Here is a 24,787-nt window from a genome sequence, read left to right as displayed (position 1 = left end):
TAACGGAAAATTTGACGCCGTGCTAGAATTGTTATCAAATCAAAAGTTTGTGCATTTTAAGGTTAAAGAAAAAAGTTCATGTTAGAATGAAAATTTTGTATTTTTTTTTGGTTTGTTATTAACCCTTTTAAAGCTAAGTGGATTTATATAAAGACAGGATATATATTTGTTTAGAATGGATTTATATAAAGCTAAATATATTGTCCTAAATATACTCTCTACAATGGGCTTAGCGTGATGTGAGCCCGTGCGAGTGCTTAATTTATCCTGACATCATCTTGAATTTTTAATAAAAAAATATGAATTTGAATCCATTTATAACTCAAAACATTGAATTAATAGATAATGGGACCATCCCACTTATATACCCAAGGATAATATTCTTCACGACTAGGGTGGTATTTAATGTTATTTCACCTCTCAACAGGCAGGATATTCGAATTTTTCCCAACTCCAACTTGGAAAAATGAAAAAGGCAATGTCGGCTTTTATAGGAAGGCTCTAAATCTCATAAAAAGTGAAAAAAAGATTGGAAACTAAAGATTGTTCGATTATCGAATTTAATTTAATTTAACTTAATTTTCTCTCAATTTAATAACATAATTATACTTTTTTATTTTTTTATTCAGGTTCTCTCTTATATTTTCTTATATATTATTATAATTAATTTTTAATATTAAATTCTCTCAACTATTCAATATTTTTTTATTCAAAACAACACAATCATTAAATTCTCTCAACTATTCAATATTTTTTTTCTTAATTCAACAACACAATCATTATTTTTTCCCCAACTACTTTTGTCTTTTATCTCATCAAATCAAACTAAATCAAATTAAACCAAACTTAACTTCATTATCAAACGCAATTATAAGCACGATTTTATGGTGTGTGATATGGACAGTATCACTGCTGCCTCAATCCAACTCAGCTGTAAACTTTACCCTAATTTGATCTGTGGGGTTCAATCGATCCAAGTCGGATCCTAGGGCTCGAAGAAACCTCATACATCTGAGGCCAAATAAAATACCGCTACCTCCTTATTCAAATGCAGATTTTTCCTCTAGACTTTCTCACGCTCTAGGATCTCCATCCTCCCCCCCCTTTTTTCCTAGAAATTCTGTCCCGCACCTGAAACCTCCATCACCGGGTGCCAATGCGTGCCTACCGCTGTGAGGAGTTCAATCCTCACCAATGTCGAACCGAATTAAACAAAACATGACCAATTATAAAGAAAGGATATATAGCTAGAAATTATAAAGCTAATTATACTATCATAATCATGATTTCATGTGCTTCCTGTCCATAAAGAAGTCATAGTTTCATGCTCCTTACACCTCATATAGTTCATTCAATTTGTATTTACAATCTTCATTTGGTGTAAGTTTCTCAAGCTCTGTTTTAAATGTAAATGCATTAGAGGTCCTGGAAATTTCCTGTTTCCACGGTCGGAAAAGATTTTTTTTTCTCAATTTGCATTATGTTAATTATCTGAAAATCCCAATGGATCCCAATTAATCTAGTTCGAGTTGGATTGGGCCACTAAGGGGTAAAACTCTATCAATCTTTAGATTTTCTCATTCCCAAGAATTGAATCTAATATCTTTTTTTTTTGTTACAATGAGGCCCATGGCCTAATATAATGTCATAGAAATCTTAATATCTAATAAAGGGCACATGTAGTCTCATTAAATATCAAACCTGCAATCTTTTGGTTACCAGGCGAGACGTGCGCCACTGTGTTACACCTCCTTTGATTGAACCTCAAAATTTGCTAAGGAAAAAAAAGTGTCGAACCGCTTGAATCGACCCATATTAGTGTGGGCAAAGTACGTTTCGTAATAGAGTTAAATTTTGAAATTCAATTTTATTCCCATTGAAATAGGTCAAAGACAAATAAATATGTTGGTGAAAATATATATATATATATATATATATTTAAGTGAAGTTGTAATAATGGGGTTGGGGAAGAAGATAAAAAAAAATTTATGATTATGTTGTTGAATTGTAAAAAAAGTAATGAATAGTTGGCAAAATTTAGTATTAAAAATTGAATTAAATGGTAGTTAAGATAAAAAAAATTGAAGAAAAATGGGAAAAATAATGATTGAATTGTGTTATTAAAGTGAAAAAAAGTAAAATGGATTGGAAATAATTCCACTCCAAAGCCAATTGGAGCCTAATAATCCTTAGCCATGATAACATTATAAGAAAGAACTGAGATAAGGTTTTGCAATTAAAAAAAAAAAAGAAAGAAAAGAAAACTATTAATGGCAATTTCGACCCAGCATGCAGGTAACTGTTTGATCTAATCCGCTTGCACCATGTCAGGCCCGACCTGTGCTAAGATGAGATCAGGTTTAGATCTCGTGTAAGATCCGCCTGGCTTTGTATATTTCGTATAATATAAATATATAAAATATATCTTCATGATAATTTGTATTTGTAAAATTATTGTTAGTATTATATTCAGATTTATAAGATCATTGTTATTTTCACTCAGATTTTGCTTTGTGAGTGTGTGCATGGTGTTTTTTTTTTTTAAAGAAGAATTTTTGTTCTGCAAATCGAAAGCCCAAGGCACAGGTCAAGCCTGGGTATATAAAGGGATTTAGTGTCGTCTCCTACCATGTATGAATATACATACTTAATTATCTATGAATATGCGGACTATAATTATCTTTGGTAAACAATCTGGATTATAATTATCTTTTGTAAACCTATTACATTTAATTTTAAATTTATACATTCAATAAAAGGCATAAAATAAGGTGTGGCCTATAAGGCATTAGGCCCACACACTTGCTGTTTGGATGGCCGATCGTGATCGTATTGGGTCCATAAAGATCTATAGTGCTTGGGTCATAGCTGGATTCTCTCTTTTTTTTTTTTTAACATGCCGTTCTCTCATTATCATCTTTTTCATTCATTTTAATGGAATAACCATTCCCTCAATTAAAAAAAGAAATTGTCATTCCATCATTTCATACTATATATTGTGAACCATCATATATGTTTTTTAAAATTATATATCTAAAAATGTATATAACATGATATCTTAGTAAATAAGTTTTATATTATAATTATGTTCCTTTACGATGATCATTAAAGAAAATCACATTTTTTAACTCAATACTATTACATTTCCCTATATAGAATCCATTCCGTTCCGTTTCATTCCATTACCGCATACCAAACGAGACCTTCGGGAAAAAATCATATGAAAGTATGAAGCGTTTCATGTTCTCATTGGAAATTTAGGCGAGCCATGCATAATGAGTAATCTATTCTCATTGTAATGACCATATTAGTGTTCGAGTCACGCATATATTTTTTAAATAATGTGAATTGATTCTGAATATTATGAGTGATATTTGAGATATGTTCGAACGAGTTTTGAGGAGATTAGTCATATCTGAGATGCCTTGAGTCAGGTTGTCGGATGTGGAGTCGTCACTGTGACTAGGGAGTTGAGAAGGGCCAGGGAGGATCTAAAATCCATATGCTATTATTGTTTTTGAGGATATTAAAATCACGTGTGGGCTAATTTATATGTGTATTATTCACTAGAATGTCGATTCGCTTTTTGTATTTTCCAAATGAGTTCCTTGGAAAGTTGAATGAAATTGGATATCAGAGTGCATAAACAGATTCATGTATTTTATTTTTGGGGACGAAATTGTACTTGTGAAATATAGGAAATTTATGATTTCGATAGGATAATGTTTTACTGATTAGTTGTAATTTTTATGAAAATCTGCGCTGATGTTTTGGGCCTTTTTTATAACTCTCAAAGTTCGGGTTTTCGGGCCCAGAACTGGGCCATTTTTTTTTTCTCACGACGAACAATTGTGGATAACAACAGACTTACGTTACTCCCTTCGCAGATTAGACATCTTTCGAGACATATAAAACTAATGGATTGATCATGAGAATCGTGCAATCGTATTGTAATTTACTAGTCCGACTGAAATCTCTATTATTTTATTTCGATGATGAAATCTTGATTCTTAAACTACCATGAAAGTTGATCGAGGTCATAAAAGGAACGTGCTTAATTGTTGATACCAATTCAATACGAAGTTCACAAGAACCGTAACTTAGTGGGAAAGTAATTGATTTTCCCCGGCAACTATGCCCCGTACGGGTAGACAATTGTGTACGCGTAGGGGGTGAGATTTTAGAAACGAATAGTAAGATAATTTTTCCGAGATGGAGGGGCGGATATAAGAAATTTTATCAAAATTCAAAGAATTATATGAAAATTTCCTTAGGGTGCAAAAATTCTAGAGATTGACAACTGCCACCCCAGCAACAACCCCTCGGTCCATCCCTGCTCATGATAAAAAAAAAAAAAAAACCCAATAATCCTTGAGAGCAATTCCCTGAAGAATCAGAATGGGAGCGCGTGGTTTCTCGCCATTCCTGCTCTGTTCCTCTTGCTCTCAAGTTCAAACATGATTTTTCGGTTATTTGGTGAAGAAGAAAAGATCTTCCTTGGTAGATTCCAGAGGATTTGGTATTCTATTATTTTTTTGAATTAGGGTTATAAGAGATATAAACTGCTACTTATAAAGGGAATCACCCTAATTACATCACCAATGGGCTGATATGGAATCACAACTTCAGGCTCCATAACTCAACATTTGCCAATCTTGATTTGATGCTCAGTCTATCAAGTATAGCAAGCCAAGAAATGAAGGAGAAGCGCGGTACATGACCTGCGAACCGAAGGAGTTTGTGCCAAAATACCTTCAGCTTTTTGGGCCCGAGGTTCTGCCACACTTGAGAAGTGATAAAGCTATCCAAGGCTTAGAGTTCCACAGGATAGTATCGACATTTTCCCTTTCCACCAAACCGGGAGCTCTTTCAATGAGTTCACAGGCTTGGGTATCACAAACTCGTGGCCAGCACAAAGAACCAAAGTATAGGCCTTTTCCCTTTTTGGTCCCAGTCTCTTTTTGTTAAATTGGGGTTCTAATGAACTGATGTACAGTTTTATGCAAATGGTGGAATGATAGATAAACACTTCTCCAAAATAATAATAATAATAATAATAATACGGATGTGTTGTATGTGTTTCATAATCTGTCATTTGCTCCCAAGTCCTGACTGGAACTGAATTGATCATTCTGCATCCTTGTACGATTTTCTTTGTAAGTACTCCCTAGTTTTGCAGGTAAATAGCAACAAGAGTCACGGGATACTTCTCAAGGTTGTGCAAGTCTTGCAGGCCTTAATCTAATTGCCAAGAAAGCGTACATTGCCTCTGATGGTGGATGGTTTATGGACGGTTTGGTTTTCTTCCTTCACAAGTCTACTCTCTTGTTTCTTTGCTCTTCAAGATCTTTCTTGCCTGGACACTCTGATTTGGTCTTCTTCCAGTGTTCAATGTTACAGATCAAGATGGAACCAAGATTACAGATGAAGATGTCCTCGATTATGTCAGAAACGTGAGTCCTCAATTGGTGCCCAATTTCAGCTGTTGTCCAAGGACAACGATAATTAGGAGAACATCACATGAAAATCAAAACAGACCCATGCTTCACGATATCAGGACCTTTGGAGAAAACAAGCAATAGGTCCCACGTAAATTTCCAGCTTTTATTTTCGGTAGACTATGAGCGAAGAACAAATTTTCATTCTGCCAGTTTCGCCTACTTGAAGCTTGTCGTCTCTTAATACTTCTTCTATGGATTTCAGGTGCTTGTCCCAGAACTGAGCATCCTATTCTCCAGTATATCAATAGGCCTCAAGCCATCCATCGAATACACGACAATCGAACCGCTAGGAAGCGACAGACCTGGCCGTCTCTCAGATGTGAATGCTGTGCTCACTGATCTCAGCTGCAACATAGTGAGCGGAGAGGAGAGGTCTGGACCCACAACATTCGAGCAGCTTCCATAATCCACGTTACAGATGCTGATACAAGGTCTCCCATCGGGTCCACCACCCTGCAATGCAGCTACACCAGATGATGCTAAATGATCGTGATTACGATTTACGACTGGTCTGACCACGATGAGGTCTCAGAGGATGACAAAAAAAGGTTACGGAGGGAGAATGGGCATTGATAACTAGTGGGACAAAGACTACTCGGTGGTAATTATTTGGAGCACAGATAGACCTAAGCTTCTGTTAGATGCAATGAGTCTGTAATTGACGGAGGTACATGGTTTAAAATGGAAATATCGATGCAGAAGGTCCAGAAGCTTACCACGAATATGTACATGGATCTACATATATGTTCTTTCTTCATTTCTCGAAATATTTATTTTATTTTTTTTACACCTCGGCTGATTGAATCGATGTATGGATCAGAGGAGTACCATATCAGGCATAAAGATGGGCCACCCATGTAAACGGATGCGGAGAGGCAGAGGTTGATGCGGTGCCAAAAGCTGCCATCAGAAGATGGGTATCCGAGGTTAGATGATTTTAGCTTGAGAGCTGTTTAATTTGTCGATTGGAGTCTAAGCTTGGAAATGTTCATATAAATGTCGTCTCTCCAATTCAGGACTTGAATTTGGATGTCTGCACAAAAGACACAGTCGGCCTTCTCTTGGATGTGACCCAGATTTTCCGGGAGAGCGGCCTCCCACTCATGAGAGCCGTAGTCACAACAAATGGGAAGAGGGTAGTGTTCAGAACGCATTGGGGATGCCCTATTGATGCTAGGACCATAGATTCCATCAGAAATCAATCAGGAAGTCCGTACTCCAAGTAAAAGGCGGGTCCTAAGGAGGAGACCAAGCCTGTTGCTCCCGATTTTTCCACAAGGTTCCTCTTCTGTGGCCTCTTCAAGTCAAAATCTTTTGCCAGTTTCAGCCTGCTGAGGTCCTATTCTTGATTAGGTATTGAAACATCCCCGAACTGCAAATTAAGAAAATGCCTAGTCTAGGGTCGAGTCGCACTTATAAATATGCATTCTATGACGAGAAGAGGACAATGCATTAGGCAACGGATCTGAATGAATGTGAAATCAATCAATCCTCTTGCGAAATGCTATTTACAGGATTTCAGGTGCCCTCAAGTTATTCGATGGTGGAACATCGAGACGGTAAGTTTATTCAGTGGTGGAACGTCGTGATGTTAATAAGAAATGAATTTTGGTAAATTACCTTATGCAGGAAGCCTAACTTTGAAAGCATTCCTGGCTCCTAATACACTCAGCCCCTTCAACATCTTGAAAATATTCCTCCCCTCAATATAGCTGCTTCCAAATGTGTTTACGAGATCACCTCCGAAGTCAACAATATGAACTCTTCGAAGACCTCGATTTCTGTACTTTCATGATCTTCCCATTTCTCCAGCATCTATGAACACTGTCGACAACAGCTGGAACTGAACTCTGCAGAACATGCCCTCCATATCATTAGCAGATCCCAGATAGTTAAGCCCAAAGGGTGATTAACCACTTAACATAGTGACATAATACGCCAATTTACACCATATAGATTTACTTTCAGGATTTCACCATGGAAGGCATGATTGGCCAGCTTTCGAAGTTTCACCCATTTTTCTCCTTCCGACACCACGAGGCCATCACCTACAAGTTTCTTAACAAAGCCTCAGGGTTTGATTTTCACAAAATTCTTATCTTTGTTGTTTAGAATCTCTTTGATATCTCAGGCTCAGTACAACTAGGTGAGGCTGAGGACCAAGCCAGCGAAGGTATTTCGGCCCTGCATAACCAACAAAGAGTTAGAAGTTTACACTATCTGATATCGAGGTGTCAAGTCAAGCAATATAGTTTTTCGGTCATGGAATTCCATGAGTAATTTTTCTTCCGTTTATCCATATATGTTCCGTACCCAGCCATAATGAAAATAACTCTTCATCGCCAAGTCAACGATAAGAAAAAATATCGACTTCAACATATCAATGAGTTTGTATTTGATTTGATTAATACCACGGGTGCTGACCCAAGTATGAATGTCGGGCTGAATGATGGGCAGTATGTCGTGAGATAGATGGCGGCTCGTGGGGCCTCCCCATGGCTTCCTTCCTCATCCGAAGGATCTCCTTGGTGTTACCATGTGGGAACCTGTATGGTGGACCCTCGAATCCCTGAGCTGCCATCATCCTCTCTATCCGGATCGGGTTCCACCATAGCTTGTACACAACCCTCAGAAGAGAACAAACGTAGGGACAGCAGTGACAGACCCGACAGTAACAAGGGGCTGGAGAGGAACACCATGACCTCATTGTTCGACCTCATGAGGTAAATGACAGTTTCTGTCCAATCGGAATATGCTTGGGGGAGGAAGAAGAAGAAGAAGAAGAAGAAGAAGAAAAGCAGCCAAGCACAGAGGACTCCCAAATTTTGGAGTTATGTCCAAACGTTCACTTGTCTGTATTCCTTGACCTAGAGAGAGGTTGTTGAGTTGAGTTGAGTTGGTTTTTCAGCCTTGAGCACATCTGTCCCATAGACATCGAACACGTTCGAATTGCTACCTACGGTCCAGCTCCGTTATAACGTCCCTTGCTTTGAAATCGAATATTACACAGCAGTGGTTCTTTCGTTCCCTAGGGATTAAAACAAGGATTCAGTTGATTCTTTCAAGTTTAGTCTCAACTCTTTCCCGTTCCGGAATCCGTGCAGGTTTATTTTTCCTGGCAGCCCCAGAGAAGTCAAATATATCTTCTGAAACAACTTTACATGTCAAGCTTGACGTTCTAGAACAACTTTTTTTCCGATTTTTATTGATCTTGTCAAGATGATGAAACTGCAATGAATCCCTCCGACGTTTCTTCCTATGGATAGTTAATTTTGACCCCTTTTTTAGGTAATTGTGTTGAACTTCCTTCAACACATGGTGAGGAACGGTCCTCACGAGGCAGTGTGCCTGGCGGGGTACGATGGAGGTATGAGAACTGGACAAAATTCTGGCAAGGGGTGATCTGTGTGAGGGAGGGCAGAACGTGTGTCATGTTTGAGCATGTGGAGGGAAAGGTTGAGCCGAATCCAACCCTCATTAGCGGAATTACATGTATCCTTATTTATTTAGATTTTTTATTGCCTTATGTTAAATTCATAGGCCTCTTTTGGGATAGAAAACCGAATCTGGGCGTGCAAGGTATTTATAGCTCTAGCTGCGTGCTGAGGTAAGATATAAGTCGACAAAGAAGTTTGTTGGGGGGTGGTTATTTGTCCCCTCTCATTTGGTGGGGGTTGCGCCTTGCAAGGGTAGCCATGCCGATAAACACCGGAGGTCGGCGATGTCAATTTTTCAAAAATCCAAAAACAGTAAAAGAAGAAAAGAAGTGTTACCTGATGTAACTCTTTAAATAGACGTAACATCTGCAGCTGGCTACTCCTGCACACGTGAATTGTCATGTCAGCTTTCCGTCACATTTTCATGAAAAATTTACCTTATGCAATATGATGAGAAGATTCAAAATTTCTGCGCTATTTAACGACATTAAATTAAAATATATTGCCTCGTCTCTCGTAAAAAAGTCAAAAAAAAATGTGTTGTATAATCTAGATTTTCCTCAATAATTTTGATCAGCCAGCGATCCTATAGTTATTCGAGTTATTATTAGCCTCTTTCTACTTCAACCTTACCCTTCAACCTAACCCGAGAGTGACTAATTTTTATTTTTCTTTTTAGTATTAAATACACTTTTTTAATCGATCCCGGTAAATTAGAACCAACACGAGCAGGAAGTGATCAACATATTCATGAATATCTTTCATAAATAAAAATTGAGGGGCAAGGAATTTTCTAAAATTTCCATAAATAAAAATTGTTAGCAAAATATTGTTCTTTGCAAAATCAAGAAACATCTATTTAATCCTACTTGTTACTCCCCTGGACCCTCGTCGTCCTACTAAATAAATAAATAAAAATATGAAGGTGAGAGATATCAATCTCCCTTCATATATCCAGCCAAATTTAGTTGAAAAATAAAAACGGAATAAAAAAGAAACAGAATAATAAAATATGAGGTATAAATCTAGCAAGTTTTATACCTCATATCATATTCGTTTTCCACGTCAGAAAAGCATTGCGATGGCAGCTCCTTTTCGGTATCGCTATTATCAGGATTCATGCCTTCTTCCTTAAATTACTAAAAACTCTCCTCCATGTCCAAGCTGGTTAAGGAACATACCAACGATGTCTACGGAAGGAGGCCCAATTTGTAAAAAGTTATGGGCTAAAGGTTAGTTTTAAGTTCGGACTTGCTGAATTATTGGACTGTGACTTTCTTCAAAGCGAATCTCATTTCACTACGAGCATATGTTAACTCAAACAGAATAAGCATCGCATTCAAGAGGATTGGATGGGATGTGGATGCAATACGATAATAATGTTGAATAGATAGATTATGGAATTAGTAATAAACATTTGCAACTGTCGGTTGGGTGCAATTTGCACCAGATAATAATGTATACTTTTCTTTATTAACTTTTGGTAAACAATCAAGTGCTAATGAGTCACTCTGGCCTATTATGCTTTCGTTGGAAACAAGTGATGCACTGGGATAACTCTCAATGGGGCCTCATCACTTTGATTCTTTTCCTATCAGTATGACACAAGATGTGACGGTCTATACGAATTCAGTTGAGTGATAACTACTTCCATGGAGTCCATGGAGTATTTTCATGCCTGCCTAGTTTTTCACAAGATATTTTGCTGTGAATTCTTGATTCTTGAACACATGACATAGTCCACTGAGGTCTTTGGTATCATAGCACCGCGTTTTCCTTAATTTCCATTTCTCCTTTCGTGGTTGCTGTACCAATGAAGACTAATGTACAGGTGAAATTTATCGTGTCCTTTTCCATAAGCCATACTCTTGTACGAAAGGGAATTGATCAGCAAGTGTCAATTTAAGTTGAACATGAGAATAACCCACAGATATGAGAGAGGGCAAAGACTAATCAACAAAATGGAATTTGATCAAATATCTCACTCAAGTACATGAGCTCCTAAAACTGAAGATGCTATATCAGATATAATCAAAATGGCCATCCGATGCACCGTCTTACTTATTTGTGATTATTTCACCATCTTCTATATTATAAATGAAGTTTGATACTCCATTTTCACTCTCCCGCCAATTAAAGCTGGACTCTGGACTTATGTATAAACTTTTCTTTTACGATCTTTACAGCTCTAAAAACTGATTTATATAAAGAAGAGAGAGTAGCAGCGAAACTTACTATTCTTCCCTATGAAGAGGGTGAAGAATCACGTGAACTCCATGCTGTGGACGAGTTGTTAGGATCTGAGTCGGTGAGTGAACATAGGCCGGGGACAGTGTGAAGCTATACCGCTGGAGAATCATGGAAAGGGCAGTTTTCGCTTCGGTGATTGCAAAGTTCATCCCCACACAGTTCCGAGGCCCCATCCCGAATGGCAGGAAGACGGCTTGATTATTGTTGGTGGCTTTAGCAACACCCTCTGAGAACCTCTCGGGCTTAAAGAGATGAGCATCTTCTCCCCATATTTGAGGGTCATGATGGACCTTGAGGTTTGCAATGAAAATATGCATATTGGCAGGAACGACGAGCTTCCCGAGCCTATCTTGCCTGCTAACTTCTCGGGTCAGTGAAGTCACCGGAGTGTACAGTCGTAGTGACTCATTGATGATCATGGTCATCTGCATAATAAAGATGGAATTACGACAATGGGGGAATGTTTTCACTCATTGAAGAAAAGAACTCGAACATGAAAGCACAGACAGCAAGAGCACACTAACCCCCTGTTTGCTTCCAAAAAACTGGAAAGTGTTTCCAATTTTCTGTTTCTCATTTTCCCTTCTTTGAAACAAGAGCATACGAAGGATATGGAACCTTTTGCATTCATCTCTTGTTCTAAAGTCCTATCCGGCATTACTTTCAACATATATAACATTTTTCCAACAAAGGACATATTTTCACGAAGAAATGAATGAAACCAATGGATTCACGTCCACAGCGAATATAACTAAGATTTGATATAGAGGTTTCTTACTGTCTTCAATTTGGTGACGCCATCATGATACGGATCTCGCTGGCCGAACACATTGAGCACGTCCTTCCTTGCCTCTTCTTGCCAATCTGTATAAACCGCAAGGAGGAACAGCGTCCATGTGAGCATAGTGTTTGTTGTTTCTTGTCCGGCTACATAAAACGTCTTGCATTCATCCACCACGTAGTCAATTGTGATTCTCTCGTTCCTGTCCTCTTCAAGAAAAGCCTGCATGAGTAAACCTAGGAAGTCATTCCCGTACCCATCTAACTCCCCAGAAGCAATCTTTTCCTCTCTCTTCTTGATTATCCGTAATATAGCATCGCGTATTCCTTTCTCAAGCTTCTCTCCCTCGACTTCATCTGCTGTTTTCCAAATCTTACTGCCCAGACAAATGCACAGTTCGAGCAATAATGAGTGTTTAGCTGTGAAAATCTAAAGTATTTGTCAATTTTGACATACCAAAGGGAATGGGAAACAAGAAAATACATAATCTCAAGTCGTGTCACATTTCTAAACAGATACAAATAATGTGAAGTCAGTCCTCAAGCTATCTGACAAACTGGATTTAGGTTCAATCAAGTTACTGATTGGTAGAACATCGATAGGTTAGTAAAGATAAATTTTGGTAACCTCATGCCAGGAAGCCTCAGTTTGAAAGCATTTCTGGATGTTAATACACCCAGCCCTCTCAACATCTCGAAAATATTTCTGCCCTCGACGTAGCTGCTCCCGAACGCCGTTCTCGAAATGACCTCTGATGTCAAGAATATGAACTCTTCAAAGACCTCGATTTCTTTGCCTTCATGATCTTTCCATTTTTCGAGCATCATATGAACGCTGTCCACCACTGCTGGAAACGAACTCTACAGACCATGCGCCCCATATTATTAGAAGATCCTCAAAGACATGTTTCATGTAAAAGAAATTTCAAATACACCCATCTACACTAAAGACTTACTTTTAAGCTTTCGCCATGGAAGGCGTGATTGGCCAGCTTCCGTTGTTTCACCCATTTTTCTCCTGCCGAAGTCACCAGGCTATCACCCAGGAGCTTCTTTGCAAAGCCCGAGGTTTTGATCTTTTGGTAGTTGTTATGTTTGTTGTTTAGAACCTCTTTGATCATCTCAGGCTCTGTGACAACCAGTTGAGGCTGAGGACCAAACCAGTACAGGTAATTCGGCCCTGCATAATTAACAAACAGTTGAAACATCTACACACACTCAATGAAAAAGGTGTCCGGAGAAACGCTTTCCACAACGGAATTCCATAAGGACATTCTCTTACGTTTCTCTGTATCATATTCAGCAAAGAACGAGCCACAACACGAGTTTCTGTTCTCATCTCCATCCCAAACACTAAGAAATATTGGACTGAGCATACTTTCTGGTGAGAAAGCAAAAATTCGTGTATGCTTCACTACAAAGAGCAATCAAGTGATGGTTGCTCAGAGGAACATAGATTAATACCGTAAGTGTCGACCCAAGTACGGATGTGGGGCTGAAGCCTAGGAAGTACGTCATGAGAGAGGTGGCTAGCCATGGGCCTCTCCATGGCTTCCTTTCTCATCGTAAAGATCTCCTTGGTGTTTCCATGGAGGAACCTGTAGGAAGGACCCTTTATTCCCTGAGCAGCCATCATCCTCTGTATTCGGATCGGGTTCCACCATAGCTTGTACACGAGCCTTGCTAGAGCCAAACAGAGGGACAGCAATACCAGACCCAGGACAGAGCTCGAGAAGAGCACCACGCTGGTCGACCCCACGAGGAAATCAAGAGAATGATCCATTACAGAACTACTGATTGAATGGGGAAGTGGAATATGTGTTGGGAAGATGAAGACAAGCCGGGCAGAGGCCGTCAGGTTTTGTAATCATGTGGTGGGATTGATCGGCAGAGGACAAAAGGGTAGAGATGTTGAAAGGCGTCAGCAATGAGCTTAGCAAAGCAAATCTATGCAATAGAGCAGAGGCTAAGCTTATTTTCGATGTCAGGTTGTTCAGTTTGACCACGACATATATACAAAGTACAAACACCAAGAATAGTACGAGAATTAGATAGCAGTTTGGGCTGTTTTGGTACCCTATAATGGGTTTTTCCAGTTCCGGACTGGCTCTGCATGGAAGGCCCGTTCCATTGTTCGCGTGCAATTTTGGGACCATAACGGGATTTCTGCCGTCGGGCTGAATTCCAGCCCAGTGAGGAAATATTGTTGCTGACCATGGTGCGCCGCAAAGCTCCATGAAAGAGTTCGAGGAAAAGAGCTATAGATCCTTGTCTTACAATTATGGAACTTGGGACTCTGTAGGACCATCTGTACAGGCGCCATGCACGGGCTGCAGTGCCAACGGACGAGCGAGAAACAGACCGGGAAGCTAAGGTGCTCAGTCTTGGGCTCTCAAGGGCGAGGCCCGGCATTTGGGAAGGGGAGCGTGACGGATATACCTTGATCCGGATATTAAGTTGTCAAGAACAGAGAAAAACTGGATCACTCACTGGGTGTCTGGTTCGAGTATTGTAGGAACATTAACTCTTGCCCAACTTCGCTAAAGGTTTAATGAGCACAATACATCATAAGAAACTAAATTTAAATCACCGCTGACATAATTGTTAGCTTCCACAATTCAGATACAATGCTACTTCCCCGCATAACAAGTTCTATAATGCAACATGTCGGCAATTTTTTTTCGGTTACAAGGGAGGCCCCATGAAACTAATGCATTGAAATAGAAATCTTAAATATCTAATAAAGGGGTACGGGTAGTCCCTCTGGGTATCGAACCTGAGACCTTTTGATCAACATATTGGCAATTTAATCACAGATAAATCAATGTCTCAATGTGGCAGTCCAAGTTACCATGTGAGTTGTTCTCGGTCTATACGTTTACAAAGAATAGGAATACGCCTCTCGTTAAGTGACGTATAGATTGGACAAACTTATGGAGTTTTCTGGCAATATAACAATTGACTAAGAATGGGAATATGCCAGTCGAGAGCAATGCTCCGAACACCAATCAATCGAGCTCCCTTCATCGTACGTTTTGTCTTAGTCAAGTCCTTCCCTCTGTGTGCTTGAACTTCCATTCCTTTGCTTTAACAAACCTTAAAACGTGTCTCCTTGGTTGCTTTTATTCATTTTCAGTGTCATGTGCTTAGTTGTCTCTTGTCCTCTCCTCATCCTACCAAAGTTTACCCATCAATTTTGACTATTTGACGGATTAAATAAAATTACATATATTAACGGTCTTCATGCTCCAAATAAAGAGGCAAGCTTTGTACAAAGCTTTTCCACGGAGGTAACAATGATCAGGCGATGCCCCCAACAGAAGGCATTTCTTTCAGGAGCCATTTGCCTCATTCTTCTGGCGCACTTGGCGGTTCTAATCCATGCCGACATGCAGCCTTCTTATGTCCCGACTGAGAAAATTAAGTTGGACTGCGACCCGTCATCAGAGTCCTCACCGTCTGATGACCGGGAGACGAATCTTGACCTTTCCCGGAAAGTTCTCAAAGCGCCCTCGGTAAATCTTGGTTCAGGTGTCTCCCCCCCAGCACATGCCTGTATTTTCCACACGCAGATCACTCACCAATTCCCCATCACTCCTGGCCCGAAGTTTATCCGGCTCCATTTTTATCCCACCTCCTACCAAGGTTTAAGCATATCAGATGCAATATTCTCCATCAGCATTGAGCACTACACTCTGCTACGTACTACTCCGGCCTCTTATTCTGCAGACCGTTTCAGCGGTGGATATATTGTACGAGAATACATCATAGATGTCGATGGGGAAATGCTGAATTTGACGTTCACCCCATCGAACATCTCATCTGACTCTTACGCGTTTGTGAACATGATCGAAGTTCTTTCCATGCCTCAGAATCTTTACATCCGGGACGAACTCCAGTTTCCTCCTTTCACCATCAGCAGGAATTCTTCTCAAACCGATGATCACTTCAAGGTGCTTGAGACAGCATACAGGATAAATGTTGGTGGGCCCTCCCTTCCTCCAGACGGTGACACTGGCATGCTCCGCCAGTGGGTTGCAGACGATGACTACGTCACTTCTCCCAAGCTCTACTCGACCACATTCCAGTCCACGGTCGAGGTGAATTATAGCAAAGCAGTGCCAGCATACACTGCTCCTGGGGAAGTTTACCTCTCAGCGAGAATTCCAAACCTGGAATATGATGTTACGAGAGAAGAAATAATAACCTGGATGTTCTGGGTGGATTCGGGTTTCCACTACCACATCAGACTCCATTTCTGCGAGATCAGAGAAACAGGGGAGGCCTCTGAAAGGGTTTTCGGGGTCCACATAAATAGTACTGGCCGATCTGCAGAAGGTCATGTCGATGTGATCAACTTAACTGGACAACCCGTCGGTGCACCTATTTACAAGGATTATATGGTAAACTTCTCCAGTCCTGATTACACAACCCTGGAGGGTCTACAAATCTCCATAATTTCCAGCTCTGTGGCATCAGGAATCTGCAGCCAGGGAATCCTGAATGGATTGGAGATTTTCAAAATGGCAGACTCCAGTGGTAATTTGGCAGGGCAATATCCCTTTGGAGCTGCAAGTTCCGATAATCCACGGCGTGATCATACAAGACTTATGTTGGTCCTCATGGTTGCCATGGTGTATGTTCCTTCATTATGGTTTGTGTGTCTCTTATTCTGGGAAGTAGTGCAGAGATACTGGCCCTTTTGGTCTCGAGGCGGGAAGAGGATTTCCGAGTGTAAAAACCAATCCTTGGAACACGCTCAACGCTTCTCCCTGGAAATGATTAAGTTAGCAACAAACAATTTCTCAGAAGATCTTCTCATTGGCGTAGGAGGCTTTGGGAAGGTCTACAAGGGATCATTGGATGACGGCATCACCACTGTGGCTATCAAGCGGGCGAGTGCCGGGTCAGGAGGAGGACTTCAAGAGTTTCAAACCGAGATCTCTTTGCTTTCCAAGCTCCGCCACCGCCATCTGGTGTCTCTCCTCGGGTACTGCATGGAGGACAAAGAAATGATACTCATCTATAATTTCATGGAGCGGGGCACCCTAAGGGAGAACCTCTACCGGACTTCAAAGGGTCCGAAGAATCCTCCACTTTCGTGGAAGCAGAGACTCGAGATCTGCATCGGAGCTGCCCGGGGCCTTCACTACCTTCATACTGGGATAAAGCCGCCGGTGATCCACCGGGATGTGAAGAGCAGCAACATACTGTTGGACCACAACTGGGAGGCAAAGTTATCGGATTTTGGGTTATCAAAAACCGGGCCTAACACGATGATGTGCAATTCCAGCAAGCACGTCAATACTGCAGTGAGGGGTACTTTTGGGTATGTAGATCCTGAGTACTTACGCCGCATGGCACTAACAGAGAAGTCGGACGTGTACTCATATGGGGTGGTTTTGTTCGAGGTCCTGTGCGCCAGGCCTGCTATAATATCTGTTGGAGGAGATGAGGATGATCAGATAACAAGTCTTGCTGAGTGGGTCCTGGAACTTCATCGACAGGGCAATCTCGAGGATGCTATCGATCCCCACCTCCATGGAGAGATTGATCCGAGCAGCCTCCTTACATTCATAGATATTGCAAAGAAGTGCTTAGAAGAAAAGGCGAAAGATCGGCCGTCGAGTGGAGATGTGTTGAGCAGCCTGGAACTCGCCTGGCAGCAGCAATGCATCACTGATTCCAAAAGGATCCAAGGCATGGAAGAGGGGATTTCAGCAGGCAAACCCGAGATTTTAATCGATCATCAACCTTCTCCCGGCCCTAGAAACTCGGATCAGGATCTCGGGGTAGAGTTTTCAGAAATCATTTGTCCACTCGCCCGTTGAGAAGTCTGCAGTGGATTAGTCAATAAAATTCATCTCCACTGATAAAGACCTGCAGGAAAGCAACACAAGGCCAAGATAAAGGGGGGAAAAATCCAGCCAGCGTTACTTGAGGAATAAAGCGCCTCATCAAAGCAGTACAGGAAACTCCTTTCGAGTTCATCTGTTTATTTTGATATCAGAATTTTCTTGTAGAAGGAAATTCATGATCGAAGTGTAAGATACATGAAATGGCTCTGATTCTTAAGATAAAATGACAGCAACAGCAAGCCATATACGCGAGGAAATGGCTAAGAAGCCCCGCCTGCAGGATTCCAAGCGTTACCTCCAACAAATGCTCCATCGAAACAGCATTCAGAACCAGTGGACATTTCACTAATCGGCCGCATCCCACAGCTAATGTTTGTATCTATGACACTGACCATATAGACATATTCAAGGCAAAATTACTCGTGAAGAGTATGTATCAGGCAAAATTTATATTTACAGACAACTAAAGAAGACAACAATCTCGAATGCACTGTTTAATATAATATGCTGCTCAGCTTAACTGCTCTGTAACCCTGACCGCTACAACAACAGTTCTGACCTACAAGAGTACGCAATCAGACTGCCGGAAAAATTACTCGAAGCTGCCCTAAAGGATATAGAGACGAGAGACACAAGTCTTCCTTCACCTCCTCCTCTTCCGGCCTTTACCAAGTTGCCCCGATTTGAACGCATGCTCCTGTTCTTGAAGGAAAGCCCTTGCTTTCCCGTACTTTTCTGCTTTCTCTTGTTCCAGCAGTTCCCTGTCTTTCTCCTTCACCTCAAACAAGAAGTAGTTGTCTTTACGGAGTTCGCGCACTGCTCCCTTGGCTTCGCGTTTTATCAGTTTCTTCAACTTTCTCATCTCAGCCCGTTCTTTGTCTGGATCGTAATCCCTCCCCTTAACAAAGCTGCAGAATAATTCGAGTTTTATCATCAGATACAAAGTTCTGATTTTTCATGTATACTTCTTTAAATGCAAACATGGACACAGAGAGAGAGAGAGAGAGAGAGAGATATTACTTCTCCTCAAATTTGGGATTAACAAGCTTAATCGGTACCGGCTTCTGCTTCCGCATTTGAAGTGGTTTCCGCAAGAACTGATGTTCATGGGTTTTCTTCTTAATGATTTCAGCAATGTCCTTCAATTTATTTTGCAACTCATCTGGCAATTTCTCATTTTCTGCTACCTCAAGCAATAGGCCTGGTATCGGCGAAAATAGCTCCGGAAATGAATTCAACTCCCCGTAAATATTGACGAATCCTCTTAGCGTCTCGACCACATTTGCTAGAATGCTCACCCTAAAACCACATAACTCAGTTATATAATTATGGACACAAAGGAAAGAAAAATAAGGAAACAAACAGCGTGGAAACTGCTGAGATGAAGCATCAAACAATAACCTGAAATCGTCAGAACTGAAAATGGAAGTGTCTTCTGGCATGTCCATTAACTTGAGAAAATTTAAAGGAATGATTTCATTTACAACTCTGCTTACGCAGAGCAGAGGCCTAAGTGCTCGTACTTCCATAAGATGGTAAAACTGCCATCAAACATAGGATAAGTTATTACTTTCAATGTAAGAGCAAGTGATTACATGTACTGTGATATGGATTTTACTGCATGCAGAATAACTTGCTCAGAGACATACTTGAGAAGCATTATTTGATTCTACTTTGCGGTCCACAGCTGACGAGAGCAAACTCTGAAGGAACATAAGGGCCTCAGGACAAAACTTCCGAGACTGCTTGGTCAGCTGATGAGAAGTAAAGCAGATCATTTAAGACTCTTACAGAACTCTAACAACTGTAACTAATAAGGAAATCTTGCTAGACCCATATATTATGAAGCAGAAATCACTTTCAGAAAAAGAGAAGCAAAGAGAGTTTGATAGAGTACCAATAGAACCATAGAGCACAAGAAAGAGCCCACTGCAATATCTCTTCCCGATAAAATGGGACAACGCATTAAGTATTCACACATCAACAATATCACCGGGGTCATGACGGGATGCCGAAAGTCGGAACAAGGAAATATCATCGACCACAGCCTCAGAAGAAACAATGTCTTGAGAGAGGGCCAACTGCTCACCTCTACAAGTAAAACAAACACAATTGAGTGTGACGCATCTACCTAGAAGAAGGTCGAAATGCATCTTTTCTTTTTCTTTTTATTATTATTTTTTTTTCATGAGAGATCAGAATGCATCTTGACCGCAACTAACCTGAGCTCTTAATAGCCTCACAAAACTGTGTTCGTGTTCGCAAGATTCTTTGGCGTGCACATATTGCTGCAAAGTATGGAATCTCCATGCTCATTTCCGTCAATGGCTTAACCAGCATATTCACCAATTCGAAATTCAAGGGCTTCGCATTCGTTAGGACAGCAAAATACTGCATTAACACACCATAAAATACCTGCAAAGGGATAGGCATAATAGGAGTCTTACAACAAGGATTGAAACATAATCAAAGCAACTGCATTCTCGATCTAGCAATCAATCTTCCTCCATAAGGTAGTATTCAGATGCCTAGACTCCGCAAAATGCCACTCACATAAACATTACAGAAAACTTAAAGTAAGTTATTCCATAAGGCCATACAGGAATCAACTTAAGGCAATGAAGTTTCGTACTATGTGAAATTCCATACTATATGGCTGAGAAATAAGATGCTGTCCAGGGACCATCTACAGGAGAGTTACTAAGAAGTCAAAATTTCAGTTATATAATTCATCCACTGCATAAAAATTGCAACTTTGCTTTTATGAAGCTTATCTTGTCCCATTTGAAGGCCAGAGAATTCTTCTTCCAGGCAATTGCTTGAATAAATTATCCTATATTATTTACTAGCCAGCATACTAAATGGTCAACATTGTAGTCGTGTGTAGACCCCCCAAGAACTGAATACAAAATACATCTAATTCACTGAGCTTGGGTAAAATCAATGAAACCGACGTATCAGATTATGGAGTTGACCGAAAAGTAAAGGCAACTGCATACATAATTATAGAGCAAAATATAGAAATGTTAAGAGTTTCATACCTGCATCTTCTTACGATTTTCTGCTGCAAGAGCAATTGCATTGCTTGCCCTCACCCGACTGATTAGGATTACAATTTCGGAGTTGGAACGGCCCTCAAATAAAATATTCAGTTCTTCCAAGCTTTTGGGAGCTTCTATTAAACAGGGAAGACCCTTCCCTTGATTTAACACTGGCTTAACATCTGCCTTTACTTTTGCCCCCTCAGAAGAATCAGTAATTTTCTTCTTAGTTTCATCAGTATCCCTACTAATAGGCTTAACTTGTTTCTTTCTATCAGCACTTACATCATCGCTTTTTTCTTCATCATCATCTTCATCCTCCTCTTCCTCATCCTCTTCCTCATCCAGATCTGCATCAAGTTCATCTTCACTTTGCTCCCAGTCTTTCAGAGAAGACATCTTCTCATCTTCAATTTCATCCTCATCAGATCCTTCTTCATCGCCATCAGCTTCATCACTGCCTGACTCTTCAGAAGAATCTCCATCTTCCTCCTCAGAATCTTCTTCATCCTTTCTTGCAAGAATCTCATCAACCCAGCCTTTTCTATTCCTTGGCTCTTCCTCAGGTGAGAAAGAATCACCAAGGTCATCACCGGAAATAGATCTGACCTGCTGGGTAGATGGTCTCTCAGCATCTTCACCATCCTCATCACTCTGATCATCCATACCAAGCATCCTTTTCCGGCGCTCTTCCTGGAAACAAAGAAGCCCTTGCTGAAGTTAGGTAAAACTCATGTTTTGAAGTATAGGCACTCACTAACTGTACCAATTAAAGAAAATACAAACAAGACCAACTCAGTCTAAAATGAGATGAAAATGTGTAGACGGTGCTTGCTAGGAATGATAAAATGAGTATTTCAAGTTTCTATTTAAAAATAATAGAAAGCCTTCAATGGTTTTAGTTGCTCATACCGACTGACACTGTCCGAGACATTACATCAGATAATAAACACATACCTCCAACTGCTCCAATCGTTCTCTCTCTTCCTGAGCAATCTCTTCGGGTGTCTTTGTCCGATCCGATGGGCGAGCTCGCATATCTAGTGACATTTCTTTGACAAGTTTATCATAACTATCTGGTTTATCCTGCTATACAATGCAAGAAACTTCAGATATCAGAATGAAGAGCTGAAAACATTAGTCGAAAAGACGAAAAAGATAAATAAGCTTTAACAGGAAGACAAATCTACCACAATAAAAGAACGACATAAATTTCTGAACAAAGCAACATCCACATGCGGAGAGCCATACCTGCATGAAAGTTTCAACTTTCTGTGTAGAAGATGATTCATTGCTTGCTGAATTCCCCTTTGGAATATTCTTATTTACTAGTGCCTTGAGAGCATTCATCTTGCTAGGCTCAGTCAAAGACAATAAAGCCTCAGATTGCACTAAAGATGTGAAGTTTTTATCCAGCTCCTCCATCAACTGCTCATTCTCCTCCTTATCTTTTGCTTTTTGGGCCTAGCCAAAAGTAAGAAATATAACATAAAGTCCAAATATATATAATCATAACGAATCAATTCAATAATAAGAGCAGAGTCACCACCTTAAACAATTTGCTCTTAAATATAATCTCCTCCATCACTTCCTTTTTGCTCTTGGGTTTCTGCAGCAACATATATCAAGAAAGAATTAAGAATTGTCCAGCATATGCTAACCAATAAGTATCAATAGGTCCAGAGGAGGAGATTGTGAAAACATTCTGGAACAAGGGAATCAAGTCCACTATGGAAGGAGCCTCTACATAGTGCATAAGATATTTCATATGGACCACAGAAATGTCATCATTAAAATAAAAAATAAAAAAATAATTCATAATCTCCTAATTTGGTTTGTATACAATTTTTAAATGGGAGTGATAGGTTAACTAGCCAAAACATGAATTAAGTAATTGCGCAGATGGACCAACTAGACACAGAAAAGCAGGATGCCGATTTAATCAGGATGTCTAGTATGACAATAATCAGATTAACACAGCTTTACCAAATGGTTAAGGGACTTTTGCCCTGCTAAATTCTACCGTTAGAAGCTACCAGGCTAGAAACCAGGGAAGCATATGATGTATATTACTTATAGAGAAATTCTCAACATTATTCCAAAATACCCTAGTATTATACTTACGGTATCCTAAGCCCAAAACCTGGAATTCTGTCATAACTTATAATTTAAGTAAATCTAATCACTGGAAATTATCTTAAAAAAAAAAAATTGAAATCATCTCACATTTTCCTCGCCTTCGGTCACATCTGTCTCCGCTGAATTCAAGATGCTACGACTATCGAGTTGTTTTAAAACATGTGAATCTCCTGCAAGAAAAAGAATGACAACAAAAGGCACCCTTCAAAATTTCAAAAAAGCAGGCTCACTGCCATAATATCTTCAAGCAATTCAAATGTGAAGATTAGAGACAAATATTATAGACACGCAAGTGATGAAAAAGCTTAAGGGCAGGTAGGGAAACAAAAAGAGCTAAGAGGTTGTAGTCATGCAAATCCACATAGAAAAGGTCATCATAAAACAAGCATGGGCACACTACTCGTTTCAAGTGTTCAATCGATATATCCTATGTGTGCCACCCGACATAAGCAAGTAATAAAACTCTTCAGATAAGAATGTAGCTTCCAAAAAACGCATGGTACCAAACAAAATTTCACAAGTCACAACATACTCTCGGTTGGCTCAGCGCCGTCATCATCTTCTGGTAACATCTCATCCTCGAAATCATCTGTTCCCTCAAATGACCCTCCAAGTCCAAGATCATCTTCTTCTCCATCTGATAGGTTATACTTGCTTTTCTTGCTCAGCTTCAACTGCAAACCCCGAAGAAACTCTCAGCGGTGGCCATCAAATAACATAAACAGAATATATCATACAAGTCAAGTCACACAGCTCAACAAGACAGGGACAACCTTCTGCAACACTGATTCGAACCATTGACCTTAAAGCATGGAAAACAAAATATTACAACTTCAATTGGTTTCATTAGACATCACCTTCTCCTGTCCGTTTAGCAACTGGAATAGGATAAAGTGCTGTAACAATTTTTGCTCAATTATGTCGAAACTTGGGTAACAAGAATGGAACAACATATCAGCAGAAAGCAAGAAATTTCCACACCACCAACAGAAGAAGCGCCGACCTTAAACTCCCGCTGAGACCTCAAAAGAGCCTTTTGGAACTCCCCAATCTCCTCGTTGTCCTCCCCAATACGCTTATCGACAAAGACAGAGGCTTTCCCGCTCTGCTCGTACTCCTTCAGCAGCGTCTTCTTCCTCTGCATCACCAAACTCACCAGTCAACACATACTCCACAGCAAAAACAAGAGATTGACAACGAGTGGGTTCGATTACCTTGTCGATAGCACGAGAGCGAGCAAGACCAACCCGTCGCTCCTCGCCCTTGCGGTTCTTGCCGAGGATGTCGAACTTGCGGCGGGACCAGATGGTCTCAAAGGGGTTGTTGAGCTTCGGAGCTTTCACTTTCATGGCAACGGCGCCAGGTTGAGCCTTGCTCTTCTTCTTCGTCTTCTTGTTCTTATTGCCGGTGGAACTGGAGACTCCAAGCTCCGACTTCTTCGCCATGGTGGACTGAGACGAGCTGCCCTACAATTGCCTATCCCCGACTCTGAAACAATCAGTACACCGCAGCAGCTTCCCTTCAATCCCAGCTAAAAATTGAAGCTCTTGCAGATTGAGCGTCCGGAACAAGAGGAGGAAGAAGCACTCGCAGCTCAGGGAAACAATGGAGGCTCGGCACAGCAGGGTATCAGATCAGCGTCACTCCACAACCATATGAACATTGCATTGCAACGGAAGATGGTTCAGCCGGGGGAGTCGACCGACAAGACGGTGGAGAATTTGCGAGGGTTTAGGCACACGACAATGGGCCGTATGGGCCTTGAATCATGGATTGACTCA

General features: G+C 40.5%; 3 protein-coding genes across 14 annotated transcripts; 1 reads left to right on the top strand and 2 right to left on the bottom strand.

Moving 5' to 3' along the window:
* Positions 1-5,521: 5,521 nt before the first annotated feature.
* LOC116200220 (cytochrome P450 CYP749A22-like) lies at positions 5,522-13,915 on the bottom strand. Of its 11 annotated transcripts, none has more exons than XR_004155696.1 (10): positions 13,433-13,915; positions 12,925-13,148; positions 12,597-12,829; positions 11,967-12,345; positions 11,174-11,613; positions 7,913-9,320; positions 7,464-7,685; positions 7,122-7,351; positions 6,330-6,873; positions 5,522-5,954 (listed from the first exon to the last, which is right to left on the bottom strand). XR_004155696.1 is itself a non-coding variant. In XM_031531016.1 (7 exons), coding segments are annotated over exons 1-6 (1,596 nt in total). In that variant the 5' UTR covers positions 13,752-13,915; the 3' UTR covers positions 5,522-5,954; positions 9,275-9,319. The 11 variants fall into 11 exon arrangements, 2 of the variants coding, with proteins under 2 accessions (XP_031386876.1, XP_031386875.1); XR_004155697.1 differs by having other exon boundaries at positions 6,330-6,832; XR_004155694.1 differs by having other exon boundaries at positions 5,522-5,965; positions 6,330-6,829.
* A 1,305-nt stretch (positions 13,916-15,220) lies between these two features.
* LOC116199556 (receptor-like protein kinase FERONIA) lies at positions 15,221-18,078 on the top strand. The gene has a single exon (XM_031529946.1). The coding sequence runs from the start codon at positions 15,265-15,267 to the stop codon at positions 17,797-17,799; it is 2,535 nt and encodes an 844-aa protein (XP_031385806.1). The 5' UTR covers positions 15,221-15,264; the 3' UTR covers positions 17,800-18,078.
* Positions 18,079-18,228: 150 nt separating this feature from the next.
* LOC116199554 (nucleolar protein 14) lies at positions 18,229-24,717 on the bottom strand. 2 transcript variants are annotated; one of them, XM_031529944.1, is made up of 14 exons: positions 24,221-24,717; positions 24,010-24,144; positions 23,539-23,680; positions 23,094-23,176; positions 22,417-22,476; positions 22,119-22,331; positions 21,825-21,956; positions 20,868-21,560; positions 20,049-20,241; positions 19,724-19,917; positions 19,476-19,580; positions 19,228-19,367; positions 18,847-19,125; positions 18,229-18,734 (listed from the first exon to the last, which is right to left on the bottom strand). In XM_031529944.1, the coding sequence occupies exons 1-14, from the start codon at positions 24,449-24,451 to the stop codon at positions 18,470-18,472; spliced, it is 2,865 nt and encodes a 954-aa protein (XP_031385804.1). In that variant the 5' UTR covers positions 24,452-24,717; the 3' UTR covers positions 18,229-18,469. The 2 variants fall into 2 exon arrangements, with proteins under 2 accessions (XP_031385804.1, XP_031385805.1); XM_031529945.1 differs by having other exon boundaries at positions 21,825-21,953.
* Between the last annotated feature and the right edge of the window lie 70 nt (positions 24,718-24,787).

This window comes from Punica granatum, chromosome 3, assembly GCF_007655135.1.
Source record: "Punica granatum isolate Tunisia-2019 chromosome 3, ASM765513v2, whole genome shotgun sequence".
Lineage (NCBI taxonomy): Eukaryota > Viridiplantae > Streptophyta > Magnoliopsida > Myrtales > Lythraceae > Punica > Punica granatum.
This window is presented reverse-complemented; position numbering and strand designations above follow the sequence as displayed.